General features: G+C 51.3%; 8 protein-coding genes across 8 annotated transcripts; 4 read left to right on the top strand and 4 right to left on the bottom strand.

Annotated features, from left to right (window-relative positions):
• Positions 1-82: 82 nt before the first annotated feature.
• On the bottom strand, positions 83-2,424 carry BDR25DRAFT_340611 (uncharacterized protein; the record flags this gene model as incomplete). The annotated part of the gene is made up of 4 exons (XM_033693522.1): positions 83-1,303; positions 1,443-1,666; positions 1,718-2,198; positions 2,248-2,424. The coding sequence occupies 4 exons, from the start codon at positions 2,422-2,424 to the stop codon at positions 83-85; spliced, it is 2,103 nt and encodes a 700-aa protein (XP_033551821.1).
• Positions 2,425-2,797: 373 nt separating this feature from the next.
• On the bottom strand, positions 2,798-3,989 carry BDR25DRAFT_301519 (uncharacterized protein). Its single transcript, XM_033689597.1, has 3 exons — positions 3,896-3,989; positions 3,072-3,839; positions 2,798-3,014 (listed from the first exon to the last, which is right to left on the bottom strand). Exons 1-2 carry the CDS (start codon positions 3,966-3,968, stop codon positions 3,172-3,174), a joined length of 741 nt encoding a protein of 246 aa, XP_033551820.1. The 5' UTR covers positions 3,969-3,989; the 3' UTR covers positions 2,798-3,014; positions 3,072-3,171.
• A 189-nt stretch (positions 3,990-4,178) lies between these two features.
• Positions 4,179-5,381, bottom strand: BDR25DRAFT_113324 (2-hydroxy-3-oxopropionate reductase; the record flags this gene model as incomplete). Its single annotated transcript, XM_033683611.1, has 3 exons — positions 4,952-5,381; positions 4,589-4,899; positions 4,179-4,531 (listed from the first exon to the last, which is right to left on the bottom strand). The coding sequence occupies exons 1-3, from the start codon at positions 5,223-5,225 to the stop codon at positions 4,181-4,183; spliced, it is 936 nt and encodes a 311-aa protein (XP_033551819.1). The 5' UTR covers positions 5,226-5,381.
• A 732-nt stretch (positions 5,382-6,113) lies between these two features.
• On the top strand, positions 6,114-7,641 carry BDR25DRAFT_301516 (isocitrate dehydrogenase subunit 1 mitochondrial precursor). The gene is made up of 4 exons (XM_033689596.1): positions 6,114-6,157; positions 6,235-6,298; positions 6,371-6,445; positions 6,498-7,641. Exons 1-4 carry the CDS (start codon positions 6,125-6,127, stop codon positions 7,484-7,486), a joined length of 1,161 nt encoding a protein of 386 aa, XP_033551818.1. The 5' UTR covers positions 6,114-6,124; the 3' UTR covers positions 7,487-7,641.
• Positions 7,642-7,711: 70 nt separating this feature from the next.
• BDR25DRAFT_280609 (williams Beuren syndrome chromosome region 22 protein-like protein) lies at positions 7,712-8,634 on the bottom strand (the record flags this gene model as incomplete). Its single annotated transcript, XM_033687827.1, has 1 exon — positions 7,712-8,634. The coding sequence occupies exon 1, from the start codon at positions 8,552-8,554 to the stop codon at positions 7,712-7,714; it is 843 nt and encodes a 280-aa protein (XP_033551817.1). The 5' UTR covers positions 8,555-8,634.
• Positions 8,635-9,447: 813 nt separating this feature from the next.
• On the top strand, positions 9,448-11,414 carry BDR25DRAFT_280608 (uncharacterized protein; the record flags this gene model as incomplete). The annotated part of the gene is made up of 5 exons (XM_033687826.1): positions 9,448-9,718; positions 9,760-10,673; positions 10,724-10,812; positions 10,864-11,092; positions 11,146-11,414. 5 exons carry the CDS (start codon positions 9,448-9,450, stop codon positions 11,368-11,370), a joined length of 1,728 nt encoding a protein of 575 aa, XP_033551816.1. The 3' UTR covers positions 11,371-11,414.
• Positions 11,415-13,985: 2,571 nt separating this feature from the next.
• Positions 13,986-14,862, top strand: BDR25DRAFT_280605 (DUF396-domain-containing protein; the record flags this gene model as incomplete). The annotated part of the gene is made up of 3 exons (XM_033687825.1): positions 13,986-14,075; positions 14,132-14,362; positions 14,423-14,862. The coding sequence occupies exons 1-3, from the start codon at positions 14,006-14,008 to the stop codon at positions 14,860-14,862; spliced, it is 741 nt and encodes a 246-aa protein (XP_033551815.1). The 5' UTR covers positions 13,986-14,005.
• A 103-nt stretch (positions 14,863-14,965) lies between these two features.
• On the top strand, positions 14,966-15,884 carry BDR25DRAFT_351464 (uncharacterized protein; the record flags this gene model as incomplete). Its single annotated transcript, XM_033694855.1, has 3 exons — positions 14,966-15,437; positions 15,504-15,644; positions 15,712-15,884. The coding sequence occupies 3 exons, from the start codon at positions 14,966-14,968 to the stop codon at positions 15,882-15,884; spliced, it is 786 nt and encodes a 261-aa protein (XP_033551814.1).
• Between the last annotated feature and the right edge of the window lie 88 nt (positions 15,885-15,972).

Genomic DNA, 15,972 nt, shown 5'->3' with positions numbered 1-15,972 from the left:
CTAGAGTCGTGAGAAGTCGTGTAACGTCGCTCCCCATACTCCACCACCCACTCCTGCTTTACGCCCCATCCCCGTCCCATCCTTAGAACCTTCCCATCTCAAACTCCCTCAGCGTCCCCAAACTCTCCCTCAACCTCCTCTCATCCTCCACCTTCCCCCTCTCCTCCTCCTCCATCTCCTTCCTCACCTGTTCCAGCTCCAGCTGAAGCTGCTGTTGATACGGTCCTAGCTTCTGCTCCACCAACGCCTGCTTCTCCGCCAGTTTCTTCCGATCGGATTTCGCCTTGTCGCGCGCCTTCCGAGCTTCGGCGAGTTGCCGCTCCAGGGAGGCGGTTTCTGGGGGGATATTTCTCGACAGGACGGGAGAGGCGTTGATTCGTGGTGCGGGAGTGCGGTAGGAGGTTGACAAGAGTTTTGCGCGTTTGAGGGTTGGGGAGGTTGAGGGCGAGATTTCGGCAGAGGTGTTGCGTTTGGTTGACTGGAGGGTGGGAGTGGCGGTGGAAGGGGTGGGGTTGACAGGAGTTGGACGCTTGAGAATTCTCCTTTTGAGGGGGGATGATGGATGAGCTGGCTTGACGGTGGTTGTATACTCGGTAGAATTTATGTCGGCGTTATTGATGACCTTAGTCCCATTACTGTTTTGCATAACGAAGTTGTCATCCGTGGAATCAATCTCGGCAAGGTCATTGGCAGAGGCGCAATTCGACTTGTTCGCTGTCTCGGTGGTAGCGGCTTTCTGCGAGGGAGGCTCATAAACGGACGTCAAGACTTCCATGCCCCAGCCACATACCTCACCGTCATGCTTATCCTTATCCTTATCCTTACCCTCGTCCTGAATCCCATCACCTGCCTTCAAGCCCGGCTTCGGATCAATAACAGAAGTGGCGCCGACCTGTTCACCTTTATTATCGGCCAGTTCTTCAATCTGGAAATCAGATTGCTTGCTAGAAGCCCGTTTCGCTCCTGTAGTCTTCTCCCCCTTGCCACTAGTATCCTTACCAGCGGAAATCTCGATAGACTCGTCGCCACCCATAGTGCCATTAATGTCGCCGTAGATGTCCACGCTAGGGTGATTTACTAATTGACCCATTGGGGGAGCCATTGGCGCTGTAGATTGAGTCGAGTCTGAGTGAGGGGATCCGGGTAATAGATCTGGCTGGTGCGCTTGATCCTGCTCGGTCGTCTCTACCGGTTCGACAGCTAGGTCAGGAGTCGAAATTTCCTTCAATACCCACTCCTCACTTGAAGACAGTACGGAATTAGAAGGCTTGGCTGGCACTCTATGTGAAGGTCTCATCATGGGCTAGGGAGTTGAGAAGTTAGCTAGAAGAGAGTTGAGGTAGGCGGTGCTTATATTTCCCAGTGGCATGGGGTTGGTGGCGAAAGACAGCAGCGAAAGCAGAGACTGGGAAGTGAAGGAGTGGGGACTTCTTTTCACTTACTGGGCGACCTAGCTTAGCATTTGCACCTTTGGCGGGAGTGTCTGGCCAGTTGTTGCCCGGCGTAGACTGACGGGTCGATCTACCATCATTTTCGGCTTCAGACTTACCGGGTGTGTCTCCAATCTTCAGCAGAGGAACCTCTTCAATGTCGAGTGCCCGAGTCTCGCCTTTGACATTGGTCTCCTCAGAGGTGCTGACGTGGAGATTAGCGTCGAGGATTGACTCTATGAACTCTTGTTAGCAAAACAGCCGTCCAGATCAGGTTAAAAACGTACGAAGCGTCCTATAGTAGTATCGAAACACGGCCCAGGGCTCCTTTCCAGGGCGCTGATCTTTGCACTGCTTAAACTTCTCTCTCGCGCTGCGGCGATTCATGAAAGGAACGTTCTTATCATGCGTGATGCGGAACTGGGGAGCAATCTTGGTATATCCAGCCTCCTCGGTCTCCTCATGACCATCTTCTGGATCATCCGGGTACAAGGCGATGTCACGGAGGGAGTATTCCTGTCCGAATCGGCGCAAGACCGAGATTCGCACTTCGATCATGCCGAAAATCTCCTCCTCACCCTCCACTAGATTGACGTTAGAATCAATCTTAGTGGCCATAATTTCAGTCTCTTTAACCTCCTTGTCGTACTGGAAGCGGAATTTGGTGATATCAGAATGATAGTTCTTCTTCTTGACGGAAGTTGACTTGTCGATCTTGGTTTGGCGAAGAATTCCATCGACCAAGACGTCGTGCTGCAGTTTCATAGTCTACAATAGAGTTAACAATAGTGTGGAACTTCTGACCTTTCAGACTCACTGTGCCGGCAAAGTGTGTGTACAACTTGATCCTCTGGTTGGCTTCGACCGGTACGAAGCAGCAGATAGCGCCATCACCTGCGATGTGTTCGCCATACTCGTCACATGGCGAGACGCCGCCGAGGACCCAGAATTCAACCTCCGCCTTCCGATCTGAGCCCTTCTCATGGACCTTCATATTAGGTGACGTCTGGGGAAAGAACTGCTAAAATAGTCAACTACTTTAAGAATCGTTACAGAGCACCTCATATCAGAGATGTATGTGTAAACTTGTATCCTGGTGGTGCAGAGAACCGCCGAGGGTGTCGGAGAAAATTTGTGGTGTCTCAGAAGGAAGGGTCTAAAAAGTGAGTGTGGCAATGCGTCCACCCTCAATATCAATAATATGGGCCTTGCTTGGAATGATCAAGGTTAATGTCGCCAAGGCAACCACCGCAAGCGTAGGAGCTGCAGTGAGGACTCAGCGAAAGGGGTGATGGTCAGGAAGAGGCCAGAAAAGGCAGACAATGAAGTGAGCGCAAATAGTGAGATAGTCCATGAGGTGAAAATAGGTAGAAAGTTTGATCTAGCCAGCCAGGAAGCATCTCCGCCGTTTTGTGAACAGTAGGTAGGCGGTGTAAAAGAGACAATGGCGAGCGACACTAAGAAGTGAAGTACGCCTAGGTCTTCAGTTATTTAAAGTAGCGGAGCAAATATCGAAGGGCTCATTTGATTAGTTTCCGCCCGTAGAAGTTGACCAATTTCACGAACCAAACATTAAAAGCGTCAACAACACAACTTAGGTTTTGTTAGATAGAGTCGAAATCAACGACGCACACCACTTACTGGACAAACGTATATCCAATCCAACCTCGACGTACCTAATATCACCCAAACTTGTGGCCACTTAGCCAATCCTTGTTTCTCGATCCTCAGCGGCACATGATCACGCAAGTGCTTTCCCCTTCCCCTTCCCCAACAGACCAGCAGCAGCAAAGGCGTTGAACGGGCCCCTGTTGCGCCCGAACACCGGCTTCCCTCCACCTCCAGCCTTCCCCGATACCGGCTGCGTCGGCGCGTCTCTCACAAAGTCGCCCAGCTCATCCTGCGCCCACTCTGTGAAGGTGAAGTTCTGAGTCTGTATCAACCACTGCTTGTCCCATCCTCCCTCAAACGGTATATGCTTGCTTGTCTGTCCCGGCGACAAAGCGAGTTTTGCGGGATTCGGCACCAGCACAAAGCTCTCCGCAAACTCTCGCAACGGACCCTTCAATTGTTCCTCCAGCCGAACCGACCCTGTTACCACGACTATAAATGACATCCTCCTCTCTAGATCGTTACTAGCGTTGCAAGACCCCCCCTGGATATCGTTCGCCGGCAGAAACGTCGGGTTGAGAGTATTCGCGTCTAGGTCCTCGATTTGGAAATGCGTGTACGTTACACCTTGAAAGAAATGCTGCAGCGCGTCGCCGTCTTCATAGGTTTCGCCATTCCAGACAATCGATGGGGTAGCGACGCCATCGGGTGCGACAGCCCTTGGACAGTAGAAGGCCCCGATGCCGTTGCGATTCGTCTTAAGGGTTTCGTAGTAAGCGTCGATGAAGGATTCGGCGGCTGCGAGACCTAGCCGTCAGCGGGGTGTTCGGGACGGTGGGGCAGAGCGGGCCAACCTGCGCAGGCGACGCTGTCGAGTTTGAGTGAGAGGCGTTCTTCGGGAGTCAGTTCAGGTTCCTCCATGGTCATGAATGTTGTGGTGTTTGAAATTTTGTGGTGCTTGAGGGTCATGGCTTGGGAAGGACCCCCCGCCAAGCAGGTAAACACGAAAATGCGCATTCACGTGGGTACGCTCGCAGCACTCGGTTACCCAATGGTGGGAATTCGATGTACTTGAAATTATTTCATTCGGGGCCATATAGCCGAGGAACTACATGCGACCATTGACAGTGATTGCTCCTTCACTTCCCATTCATGCCTCGTCCATCTTCCCTCTCTGTTTTCTTAATCTCCACCCCAGCTCTCTTCTCCCACCCTTTCAAACACTCAGAATGGCAAGCACCCTTATCCACAACTTCCATAGACTCTTCCAAATATTCCAAAGCCAGTTGCGGCAGATCAGAATGAAAACCCGACCTCTCAATCACCTCTTTCGCAATCTTAACATCCTTAACCAGAAGCTCGAGTTGGTAGCCCGAGTCGTAAGATTTGAGATTTTTCATTGAGTTCGCGGTAGAGAAGTTGATGCCTGTTCCTACATTCATGACGTCGATCATAGTTTGGGGGTCGAGGCCGAGCTTTTGGCCGGTGACCTAAGTGTGTTAGATGAGGGATTGGGGGTAGAGGTTGGTTAATTCGGGATATCGTACTAGAGCATCGCATAATGCTATTATACTACCGACGCTGACGTAATTGTTCAATGTCTTCATTGTGTGTCCAGCTCCCAGACCACCCATCGGGAAGACATGTGAGCTCATGTTCTTGAGAATTGGTAATACCTTCTCGAGGGCTTTCGGTGAGTCGGATCCGACCATCAATGTTGCACCTCCGGTATCAATCGCGTGGAGTTTCTCCTGAGTGATTGGGGAATCGACGAGATCCACCGAAAACTTGCTAAGCTCTGCTCCAAGTTCACGGGTATCGAAAGGTGATGACGAGCTGGTATCGATGACAACAGAGCCTAGCAATTACTGAGCGGCTATATTCCTGCAGAAGGGAAAGGGAAACCGTGCCTGGTTTCAAATGGTGAGCAATGCCATGATCTCCTAGCAACACATCTTTGACCACTTTCCCATTCGGCAACATCGTGATAACCACGTCGCAGTCTTTGAAGTCCGCTGCTGCCGAGCTAGCCACCCTGCACTTCGGATACTCTTCAACAAATTTGATGCCTCGGGCTAGATCCGCGTCACGAACGACAAGTCGATATCCCTTCTTGCCAAGGCAAGCTGCCATGGGGTATCCGGCGTTGCCTAGACCGATATAACCAACAGTTGGCAGCTCCATAACGGCATGAAAGAAGATGAGGTCGACAATGAGGAATGTAGGAGGCCTTGATATAGGTGTACACCGGGCGGGGCTAATTCCGCATTACCCCACGATCGACAACTGCCGTGACCTGGGGTTACTCCAACTCCAATGGAGAGGTATCGCAGACCCAAATACCAGATGGGAAGCACTCTTACGAATTCCCGGGTAGCGGCAGGTTCTAGAAGAGGCATATTTTGCTATTGGGTGGTATCTGTACAAGAAAAGACTACGATGCCAAGAGATGGCTGGAACTTTGGCATCAAAAGAGGTAAAGACAGTTGAATGATGTCATTGAAAATTGTTTGACTTGCATCTTTCTGGACAGCTAAAAAGATCATTTAACAGTTGAAGATAAAAATGAAATAGAAAGCGACCGGGAGAAGATAGAAAGGAGGGCCGAGGGGATAGAGGCTTTTCGACTATAGGTACTATCGAGCTCCTTACTAAATCCATCAAGCACACCCGTCAGTTTGGCTTTGGTCTGATGGAATTTGCGAATGCCACAAAAGCGATCAACAGGCTGGCAAGCAAGACGTCAACGGAATTCACGGGGAGAAGAAGGCAAGATGCGTGCGTACGAATCAAGCAGAACTCCAGGAAAGACACTCTCGAAGTCGAGTGGACACATAGCAGCAATACAGACGATTGAGAAAGTGAGTGCAATTTGGCAGAAAATTTTTTGCTCCAGAAATTGAGGTAGGTTCGCGACGCAAGGTGGAATAAGCTTCGGAGAATGACCAGATTGGCATGGTGCCGTGCCGTCATGGTGCCAAGGACCGGCTTTGCTTTTTCGGCAACGACCTCAGCTGCTAACTTGTTTTCTCTGCCTCAAATCCCTCACAACCGACACGTCCGCTCTGCCGCTCACCACCACCATGCTGTCGATGAGCTCCCAGAAGACGGCGCAGGTAAGGCCCTATCTTTGCGCTCCCAATTGAGCCTCCAACGAGGGCAGTCCATGAGCTAACGCGTCGACATCGTCTAGACCCTCCTGCGGGGCGCCAGGCCTGTCTCACGATGGGCTACTGGCCCTTCCATGGCCACACGGTGTATGCTCGCCCCCCCCCCTCTATAGCTCCCCATACGGCGGCAGACTGCCCGGGTTTCTGACTTGTCTACAGCAATGGCGACGGTCCAGCAGGACATCTTCAAGCCCACAAAGTTCGGCGGCAAATACACCGTTACCCTGATTCCTGGTACGCAGCGATAAGCGCCTACAGCTATGACTTGGTATTGAACACACGGCAGGTGACGGTATCGGTGCCGAGGTGTCCAATTCCGTCCGCGATATCTTTAAGGCCGACAATGTGCCGGTCGAGTGGGAGCAGGTCGATGTGTCTGGTATGGAGACCGGGTCCAAGCACTCCGAGGAGCTCTTCCGCGAATCTATTGCCTCCCTCAAGCGCAACAAGCTGGGTCTGAAGGGTATCTTGCACACCCCCGTCGAGCGCTCCGGCCACCAGTCCTTCAACGTCGCCCTTCGCCAGGAACTCGACATCTATGCCTCCATCGTTCTTATCAAGAATATCCCCGGCTACGAGACGCGCCACAAGAACATCGACCTCTGCATTATCCGAGAAAACACTGAGGGTGAATACTCAGGCCTGGAACACCAGTCTGTGAGTGGAGTGGTCGAGTCCCTCAAGATCATCACCCGCGCCAAGTCAGAGCGTATCGCCAAATTTGCCTTCGCTTTCGCTTTGGCCAATGCCAGGAAGAAGGTTACCTGCATTCACAAGGCAAACATTATGAAGCTCGCTGATGGTCTCTTCCGCAACACCTTCAAGAAAGTCGCCGAGGAATATCCAACTCTGGAAACCAATGACATGATTGTCGATAACGCCTCCATGCAGTGCGTGTCGAGACCGCAGCAGTTCGACGTCATGGTCATGCCCAATCTTTACGGCGGTATCCTTTCTAACATTGGTGCTGGTCTGGTCGGTGGACCTGGTATTGTTCCTGGGTGCAACATGGGCCGCAACGTCGCCGTTTTCGAACCCGGATGTCGTCACGTCGGCCTAGACATCAAGGGCAAGGATCAAGCCAACCCTACTGCATTGATCCTTTCCGCTGCCATGCTCCTGCGACACATTGGCCTGGATGACCATGCCAACCGAATTTCGCAATCCGTCTACAAGGTCATCGCGGACGGCAAGGTCCGCACTCGAGACATGGGTGGTAGCTCCACAACTCACGAATTTACGAGGGCAATTTTAGACCAGATGGAAAAGGTATGAATTTCTTAGGTGCGCTTTGAATACTTGGAAGTTGCGGTCTTTGGTCTTTCAATGGTTTGATAGGTTGTGTTTGTACAACTACTTCGGCTAGATGTGGTTAGAGCTGTACTTTTAGTGGTATAGAGCATGCATAAATGGACCTTCCTATACCTTATGAACGCCGGATCAACACCTCGCTATGCATGCATACCGTCGTAATCATGAATCCCAAGATAGGCAAGGGGATCAGAAAGCAATTCTCCTCTTCCTCCCCGTATACTTCGAATTCGCCTTCACCACCTTTCCCTTCCTCTCCATCTGCTCCTTCTTCCTAATAATCCACTTCTTACTCCCCTGTATCTCCTCCCCTCTCTTCCTCCCCTTCACCTTCCTCCGCTGATCCATAACATCCACGCCCTCCATCCCCCTCACCACCCCCGTAATATCCCCATCCAACTCCCCCCCGCCAACCGTCAGCACGAGATATGTTTTCGCATTCTTCGTGCCCGGATCATCTTCCAGCAACCCCGCGCCAAAACCGGCGCGCACCGCCGCCGAACTCACCATGGTCTTCTGCGTGTCGTTCTTGGGGTAGAACTGACACACGGCCCGTCCGCCGCGGCGTAAACTAGCGTACAGGCCGTTGAAGAAGCGGGAGAGACGGCCAGAGGCGGACTCGGAGGACGATTCGGCGTTGCAGAGCCATTGGATTGCGGAGATTGAGATGGCGGCGTCGAATGTGCCTGCGCGGAACGGAACGCCCTGGCCCGCATCCGCCAGAAATAAATCCCCCTCCACCTCCTTTTCTAATGCTATCCCGAGCATGCTGCTGCTGATGTCCAAGCCGATCCAGATGTGGGGGCCACCGGGCGTGCCGGCAGAGGAGGGGGCGGAAAGGATTTCGCCCGAGAGTCCGGAGCCGCAGCCAATATCAAGGAGGAGGGAGGGGGATTTTAGTTGGAGGAGTTGGAGGGCGCGGTGGGTCATGGAGGATTGGATTTTTTGGATTCGGGATGAGGTGGTGTATTTAAGGGCTTCGGTGTCGTTGTAGAAAAGGTCGGGGGGAAGGGTATTTTCGGGGCGGGACATTTTGGTGGTAGGGTTGAGGAGTGTGAGGGATGGTTGGATAGTAGGAGTGGTTGAAGGGGAATTTGAACGGTGAAACAAACGTTTTTATCGGTTGAATCGAAGTGAAAAATGCCAAGATTTCGAGAACCAAATTACTAATCCTCTTCAATGTTGGAGCTGCGGTCGGAACGGCGAAAGCTTTTTCCGAATTAACAACGTTATACCGCGCTGACCATCCTTTGATCACATGCGATGCATCCGTTAACGCCTCTCGCGTTAAAAAACCACAATCTAGCGAGCGAGCCTGCGCTTTGCCTCTCTTCCTTCGTAGCCACCGTACAGTACACCCTCATCCATCAACAGTGTGCCCGACACTAAGTCCAGCCGGATTCTAATTCCTAGCCATATTAATCCCTACTAGCGAACAGTAGCTTCGACCTTGGACGGTGAGAGACAGCAGAGACAATAGTTCCCTCTTGCTTTTGCTGAGTCGTAGCTCGATATTTGCAAGCCTCTTATGGCATCTTCCGTGGTTAAGGTCGAAGGCTGAAGTCTGGCTGAATTGCCAGCAGATACTAGTGACGAACATGAAGCGAATCGTTGACCTCGTGCAAAGCCTGCCGCAACGCCCTTTAGAGGCGGAGCGTTGTTGGTGCGCCTAAGGATTATCCCGCTAACATTACCTGTCCCGAGACTTGTCCATACCCTTTGCTTCCTTTCAACCTTCTTCAACTGTTCGAAAAGTTCCTCTTCCTTAACGCCGATCTCATCTACGGCCTTGGTATGTCAGACTACTAGCCAGTACGAACGGGTTTCGCAATGAATCAACTTAAGTATGACCCATCCAACCAATATGTCATTGTGACATTAACAAATCGCTGTCTAGACCGGTCCTGAATGAACGTCATGTCAACATGATGTCGTTCTCTCAGTGTATTGGAATTGGGCTGTTCCTGCAGAATGGGCGTACCCTTTTCCTCGCAGGACCTGGCCTTGCAACTTTGGCTTACTTTCTTGCCGGCACCGTGATGTGGTCGAGTGCTGCATGTCTTGGAGAAATGACAGCACTCTTTCCTGTTAAAGGTCCCATCTTCGAGCTTCCTCGAAGGTTCTTAGATGAATCTCTAGGGTATGCTGCTGGGTGGATTACGTGGTACGCAATTTCCCCTAACTTTTCTGGCCGCTGTTCTGATGAGCCAACTGGTTTTCTTGGATCGTCCTGATAGCTGCTGAGCTAGTCGCTATAACACACATCTTCCAATTCAAATACCCACCGGAACAGCTCATCGCCGACGGATACCCCGATGCAGCCCTTGAGTGGATGCCGCACATATCCCCGACCGTCATCGTAATGATATTCCTCTGCATCTTGTTGCTTATTAACCTCCTCCCAGTCCGGCATTTTGGACAGCTCGAGTATGCGTTCGGTGTGATCAAACTGAGCTTCATCGTTCTTATGATCGTACTCAACACAATACTGCACTCATGGCAACGTGTCGATCGAGGGGGCCATTTCTGGACATACAGGGCCCCTTACTCTGCTGGATCGCAAAACATTACGCTACCTAATGGACATGTAGTGGAAGGATTCGCAGGAAAGCTGGGCGGTATGTGGGAAGCGATGCTAACGTGTCTATTTGGAATGATTGGGTTCGAGACAGTAGCCATCACCGCTGCAGAGAACCGAGATCTGCGGTCTGAAGAGACAGTAAAGCTTGCCACTAGGAAAATGTCACTGCGGATCATCACTCTATATACCCTCGCAACGTTTACCGTTGGTCTCAACGTACCATACACGCACCCACTAATCAAAGATACAAACGTCATCAGCTTTGGTTATGGAGAGAACTCGGCCTTTGTCATCTCTACAGTCTTGAACCATCTGCGGGTCTGGCCGTACTTTATCAACGGGTTCATTATTTTTTCGGCTTCTACGGCTGGCGCAAATGGAATCTACAATGCTTCGCGGACTTTACACGCGCTGGCGAGCGTCCAAGATGCTTGGCCCGACTGGGCTCCGATTCAGGCGGTCAGAAGGAGGCTCGAAAGGACATATTATGGTGTTCCACTTGGCGCAGTCTTGTTCAGCTGGGCCTTTGGGATGCTAGGCTTTCTTGGAAGCAACACCAATTCTGCACTCGTACGTATTCTGTGTCAGAAACTTCTATTTCTGCTCACCAGAAGACATAGATTCTCGGGCGTATGGTACGGTGCGTAGTTATATCCATGCTGACAGTATATGGAATAATCGCCTGGTCCTTTCTTGAGTTTTATAAAATGTGTGTTGATACCCAAAGCCAAACACAGTTTTCTAACTAAACGCATTCTAGTATCAAGCAAGCTGCAAGTGGTGACGACGAAACGATCGATGACAAAGACGACCCATCTACTCGGCAGCGTTACGACCGTAACTGCCCTCAGTATCCCTACAAATCGCACGGCCAATGGATGCGGGCCTGTTATGCCTTCACTGCCTGTACGCTTTTCATCCTCTTCAATGGATGGCGTACATTCATTTCACCGATGAAGACAGCAGACTTCATTGCATGTTATATTCCTGTAAGTTTGCTGCCTCGATTAGCTGGATCCCAAGTTTAGCTAACATGCCTCAGATTGTTTTGTTTTGTTTTATATCAATCTGCTATCAAATTAAATTGAACGGGTGGAATCCGATGCAATGGCGGCGCCGTGCGTCGCGAGAATTGCAGAATCCACCTCCTCAGATTGCTACTAGCTTGCCACGGCGGGGCCATATTGCGCTCAATGATCCTGATAATCTCTTCACGACCGCGAATTTTCGTAGCTTCTTTCAGTGGGTCTGGGTTTGGATGAAATGATCAAGCTTGGTGGGAAATGGTTAGTGCGGCTATTTCAGGCGCAGGATGCAAGCGATCGAGTCTTGGAGCGCATGGAAAAAAATAGCCGAATGGCTTTTTCAATAGCAAATATGTGGCGGTTCAGCTCGAGACTATTGTGCTTTTCCGGAAAACCATCGATACTGTGACACATCTGCCTTGCATCAGCTTGTGTGTGACCTATCACCGAGAACGCATATTTTCTGAGCACAACCAATCCCCTTCGAGCCGTATCAACCGTCATTCATCAGCCACAACCACTGCATGTGACCGTTTTCATCCCTTACGTGGTAGCTGCGGTCAACAGTTTTACCAGCACATTCCCAACCGTTGACCGGGCTGTCCTATGCAACCTGAACTAGCTTACTGAAACAACGTTTCGCCACTTCAATATATCGTTGGCTGTTAATGCTATGGATCCCGCTCTAAGACCCCATCGAGCCGAGAACCTGCGCCGTGGATTACCTCGAAGATCTATGTCACCAAAGAGCCAATTTACAGCACCTCATACCTCCTGTCCCCTCTACCAGCCAGCCACCGAGAAGTCCCCCTCACAGATTCGAGGCCTTGAATCGGAGGGGCTTATTCCTGTCGATGCAGAAGAATCAGCACTATTGTTCGTAGTAGATTGCCCGAGCCTTCATGTTGTCAAAGGCAATTCGTTACCATTTGAAGCGAAACAATGTTCCGTCTTCGCCGATGTCAGCTGCCCTAGGTCAACCCAACATCGCTATGTGGAACCTTTTGACTGACGAGATACATAGCCTAATCTATTCATATTAGAATCTTCAGCTGTATGTCCTAAATGTCCAGTAAAGCAGGGCATATTTCACAGGGCGCGAAGGATACTTGAATCTGAAAACCAGGCGCCAACGATCTTTCTTAGGAATAGATATTCGCCCTTTTCTTCTTCTTCTTCTTCTCCTTCCCCTCCCATTCCGCCCGTGTTTCCTGAATCACGATTATCACTGCTCGCCGGATCACCGCCACCTAGAAGTCGGAGTCCTGACCTACCAGAGCCTGTATTTCCAGAAGGACCACCGCAAACTCGGGGCACCGCATCCTCGCGACGTTCAGGAAATAGTGTAGCATCATCTCTCAGCAGGTTTAAGTGGCTGATACCAAGCTCTTCGAGTACCCCGCCTAGGAGCCATAGAGGCGCGACTCTCCCTGCCTCTCTATCATTCGCATTCTCCGCATCAGGGAAATGCCTGCTGCTATGGGACAAGAATGCGGACCACATCGTTCACATAGAGACTGCGACTCGGCGTAGCTCACGGCTAAGTCTGTCCACTACTCTCCCATACAAGACGGATGAGAGGCTTGCGGCCAAATTAGTAGCGAGTGGTGAACAGCGTTGCGTTGCTGTTGTGTCGCATAGACAGGTCCGGTATCAAATCATCCACAGCCACTAATAAAGTTCTAACATCATCTCAGAGACATTTTCTCGCCTCGTTGGCTACCAAACCTCCTCACCCACAACCCCCACTGCAACCGCTCCCGGAGGAGCTGAACCCCCTCAGCATAGCAGTGTCGCGGGATGACAGACTTGCTGTAGTTGGTCTGGGCCCCAAAGTCTATCTATACGAGTTCGGAGATGCACTGCAAGTCTGGACTAGCATCCTGTCAATAGATGGGTTTCAGACCTGTCAAGAAGTGCGGTTTCAGGCTGTGAATTTCTCAGCTGATAATCGGGCGCTCGTTGTGTCGACGCAACGGTACGATGCCAAGCGCACGAGCGAGGACGATACTGTGACAACTTACGTGTGGCCGTTCAACCAAATGAATATGACCTATGAGAAGCTTGTAAGCTGTAAGATGCCTACAGTAAGTGCTTGAACCCCTTTCTATGCCCCCCAACTGTCAGTGAAGATGATAGCTAACATCTGCCACCAGAATGAACGCGGTCTCTCCTCAATCTTCTACAACCCTACCCTAGCCCTTGGCTTCGTAACCGGCTTCACCGAATCCTCATACCCACTCTTCCTCGGGACCCACACCACAGCCACAGCCAACTGGACATCCCTCCCCGCAAAACTCAACTACAAAATCCGCTGTGCGGCAGAAGCGCCTTCCCTCTCCCATTCCATCCTCTTCCTTAACAGCAAAAACGAAGTCTACAAAGCAGATCTACGGACACGCACAGTGGGGTTTTGGAGCGATTTGAGTAAAGACCGGGGGAGATTGGATCCGAGGGAGGAGAGTGCGGCGATAAGTTGTCCGGATGGGGAAAGGGTGCATGTATTTTGGAGGAAGGGGGATGGGCTATGGTTGGTGGAGTGTTTGGAGGGAAACAGGGTAGTTAGTAGGCAGAATTTGAAGTGGCTGTGGGATGAGGTTATGGAAGGGGTGTAGATGGGAGTGAAGCGTTGGGGATAAGCAGGTGGTGGGGTACATGTACGAAAGCGATGGCGAGGGTGTGTAACAGTCCTATTTTAAGATGCATGAGGGAGTTAAGTGGCTTGAGGCTTTCAGGGAGACAGACTTGGAGAGTGTCGCCAAGACATAGGTACCCCACAGCGGGGCCGGCCCAACCTTTCCCCGAACCAAGGACACTTCGACGTTCCGACACGTCCTCCTTCGCATTCCTCCAGTCTTCTGTATCACACTTCACAACATGTGGATACTACCTCTTGTCGGTTACATAGGCATTATCCTCGGTTTTGCCTTCCTCACACTAGCCATAGGTGCTCTCAATCCAACCATCTTCACCGTAATTCATACTGACCACATATGCCGCTAGCCTCCGGCCTATACTACCTCTCGGAGCTCGTCGAAGAGCACACCGTCCTCGCAAAGAAACTCCTCACGCGCCTTATATACGGCATCATTGCGCTCCAGCTCTTCCTACTCTTCGATGGCTTCCCGCCAGGCTTGAGCGCATTGAGTATTGTGTCGCACGGCATATACGCGCAGAACCTCCGCAGATTCCCAATCGTGAAGTTGACGGATCCGCTGTTTCTGCTATCTTGCGGTACACGCGCCTCACCCCTAATTCTATCCGGGTTATCTATACTAATAATAGTTGGGGTAGGTCTCGTCATCGCTAATCACTACCTCTGGTTCCGCCACTTCTCCGCCCCACCCCCGCAATCCCGGTCCTCATACCCGTACGCCCGTGACCCCTCCATCCCGACGTTCACGGAAATTGCATCCTACTTCGGACTCTGCGTGTGGTTAGTGCCATTCGCGCTCTTCGTCTCTCTATCTGCGGGCGAGAATGTACTGCCGACTATGGGCTCGGAGTATGCGACGGGTGAAGGAAGCAGTTTCATAAGCCCGGGGAAAGAGCCGGCTGGGGTGGGAGCGGGAGTGTCGTCTGGAATGTTGGGGGGGTCGGGTAGAAAGAGGCAGAGGAGTGGAACGAATGCGGGGATGGCAAAGGCGATGGTGAATGGGGTGAGAGAGTGGGTTGGGGAGACTGGCGAGGTTATGGGGTTTTGGAAGGGGGAGAGGACGAGGCATACTTTTTAGTAGGGTTGGTAGTTTCTTTGAAAATTTGGTTTTTTCTTCTTGCTGTGTGAAGAGTCATTTGAACAGCGGGGATTGAAGGCCTACACCTTGTTGACTAAACCGCATGCCATCTCGAATAATCGCCGACTCCACAAAGACGTTGCAAAACTCCACGCATTCACTGTCATCACCCATAAGCACTTCCCTCCCCCCCTTCACAACCACTATACTTTTCGCATATAATACCACATTTTCGTCTCCGTGCGGTTTTTCGGCCCGGAAACCAACATGCGACCGCCCACTCCAAGCCGCCTTGATGACTCTTCCACCCCGCGGAAATATTGCACGACGGGAATTGATTGAAAATCTTCTGTACGTAGAGCTAAGGGAAATGGCCAGTCCATCGTGTCACAAAAAGCCAACCAATTCCGCGACAAGTTCCCATTCATTGGATTTCATGCATTTTGGACAAGTTTACTCCAATGCCAGTATTGCTACCCAGCACCTCATAACTAAACCTCGGCCACGACTTCGCCATCAAGAGCCAAATCTTCGGGTGGAACGTCCACTCTGCATGGGCTGTCCAGGACTGCAAGGTATTGCGGCAGTATATTTACACAGGAAGGATGCTAAAGACTCCCCCTTCGCTCTAGGACGCTGAGCTTGTTATATCAACACAATAACGAGACTGTCTCTCGACTCAACTGGCGCTGATCTAGAAACAATCTCTGTTGGTCACGAATGCGAATATGTATCGCTTAATCAATCACCCTGCTCCACTACCCCGTGTTTATCGACGCCTCGTCACACACACACACTATTTCTCTCTCTTTGGAGCGTCTACCTACACGCTCAGCCGCTCGTCGGGAGCGACGGCGCAGAAAAGGGGGGCGTTGGATGGTAGAGGTGGGGGTTGTATTGAGAAGGGGGAAAGAAGAGGAGGTTGGGGGAGTCTGATTGGGGGTACAGGTAAGGGTCTAGAGGACCTGAGGGTAGAGATTGAGTACAGTGCTTTGGATACTGAGGGGTTGGTTGGGGATTGAATAGGCTCTCCGGGAGAGAGGATTACGCAACTGGCTTGACGGTATGAGATGCTTGCTGGAATGCATGAAACAGCTTAATCAATATGCC

Source organism: Lindgomyces ingoldianus, assembly GCF_010093535.1.
Source record: "Lindgomyces ingoldianus strain ATCC 200398 unplaced genomic scaffold BDR25scaffold_6, whole genome shotgun sequence".
Lineage (NCBI taxonomy): Eukaryota > Fungi > Ascomycota > Dothideomycetes > Pleosporales > Lindgomycetaceae > Lindgomyces > Lindgomyces ingoldianus.
Note: the sequence above shows the minus strand (reverse complement) of the source record. Positions and strands in the feature narration are given on the sequence as shown.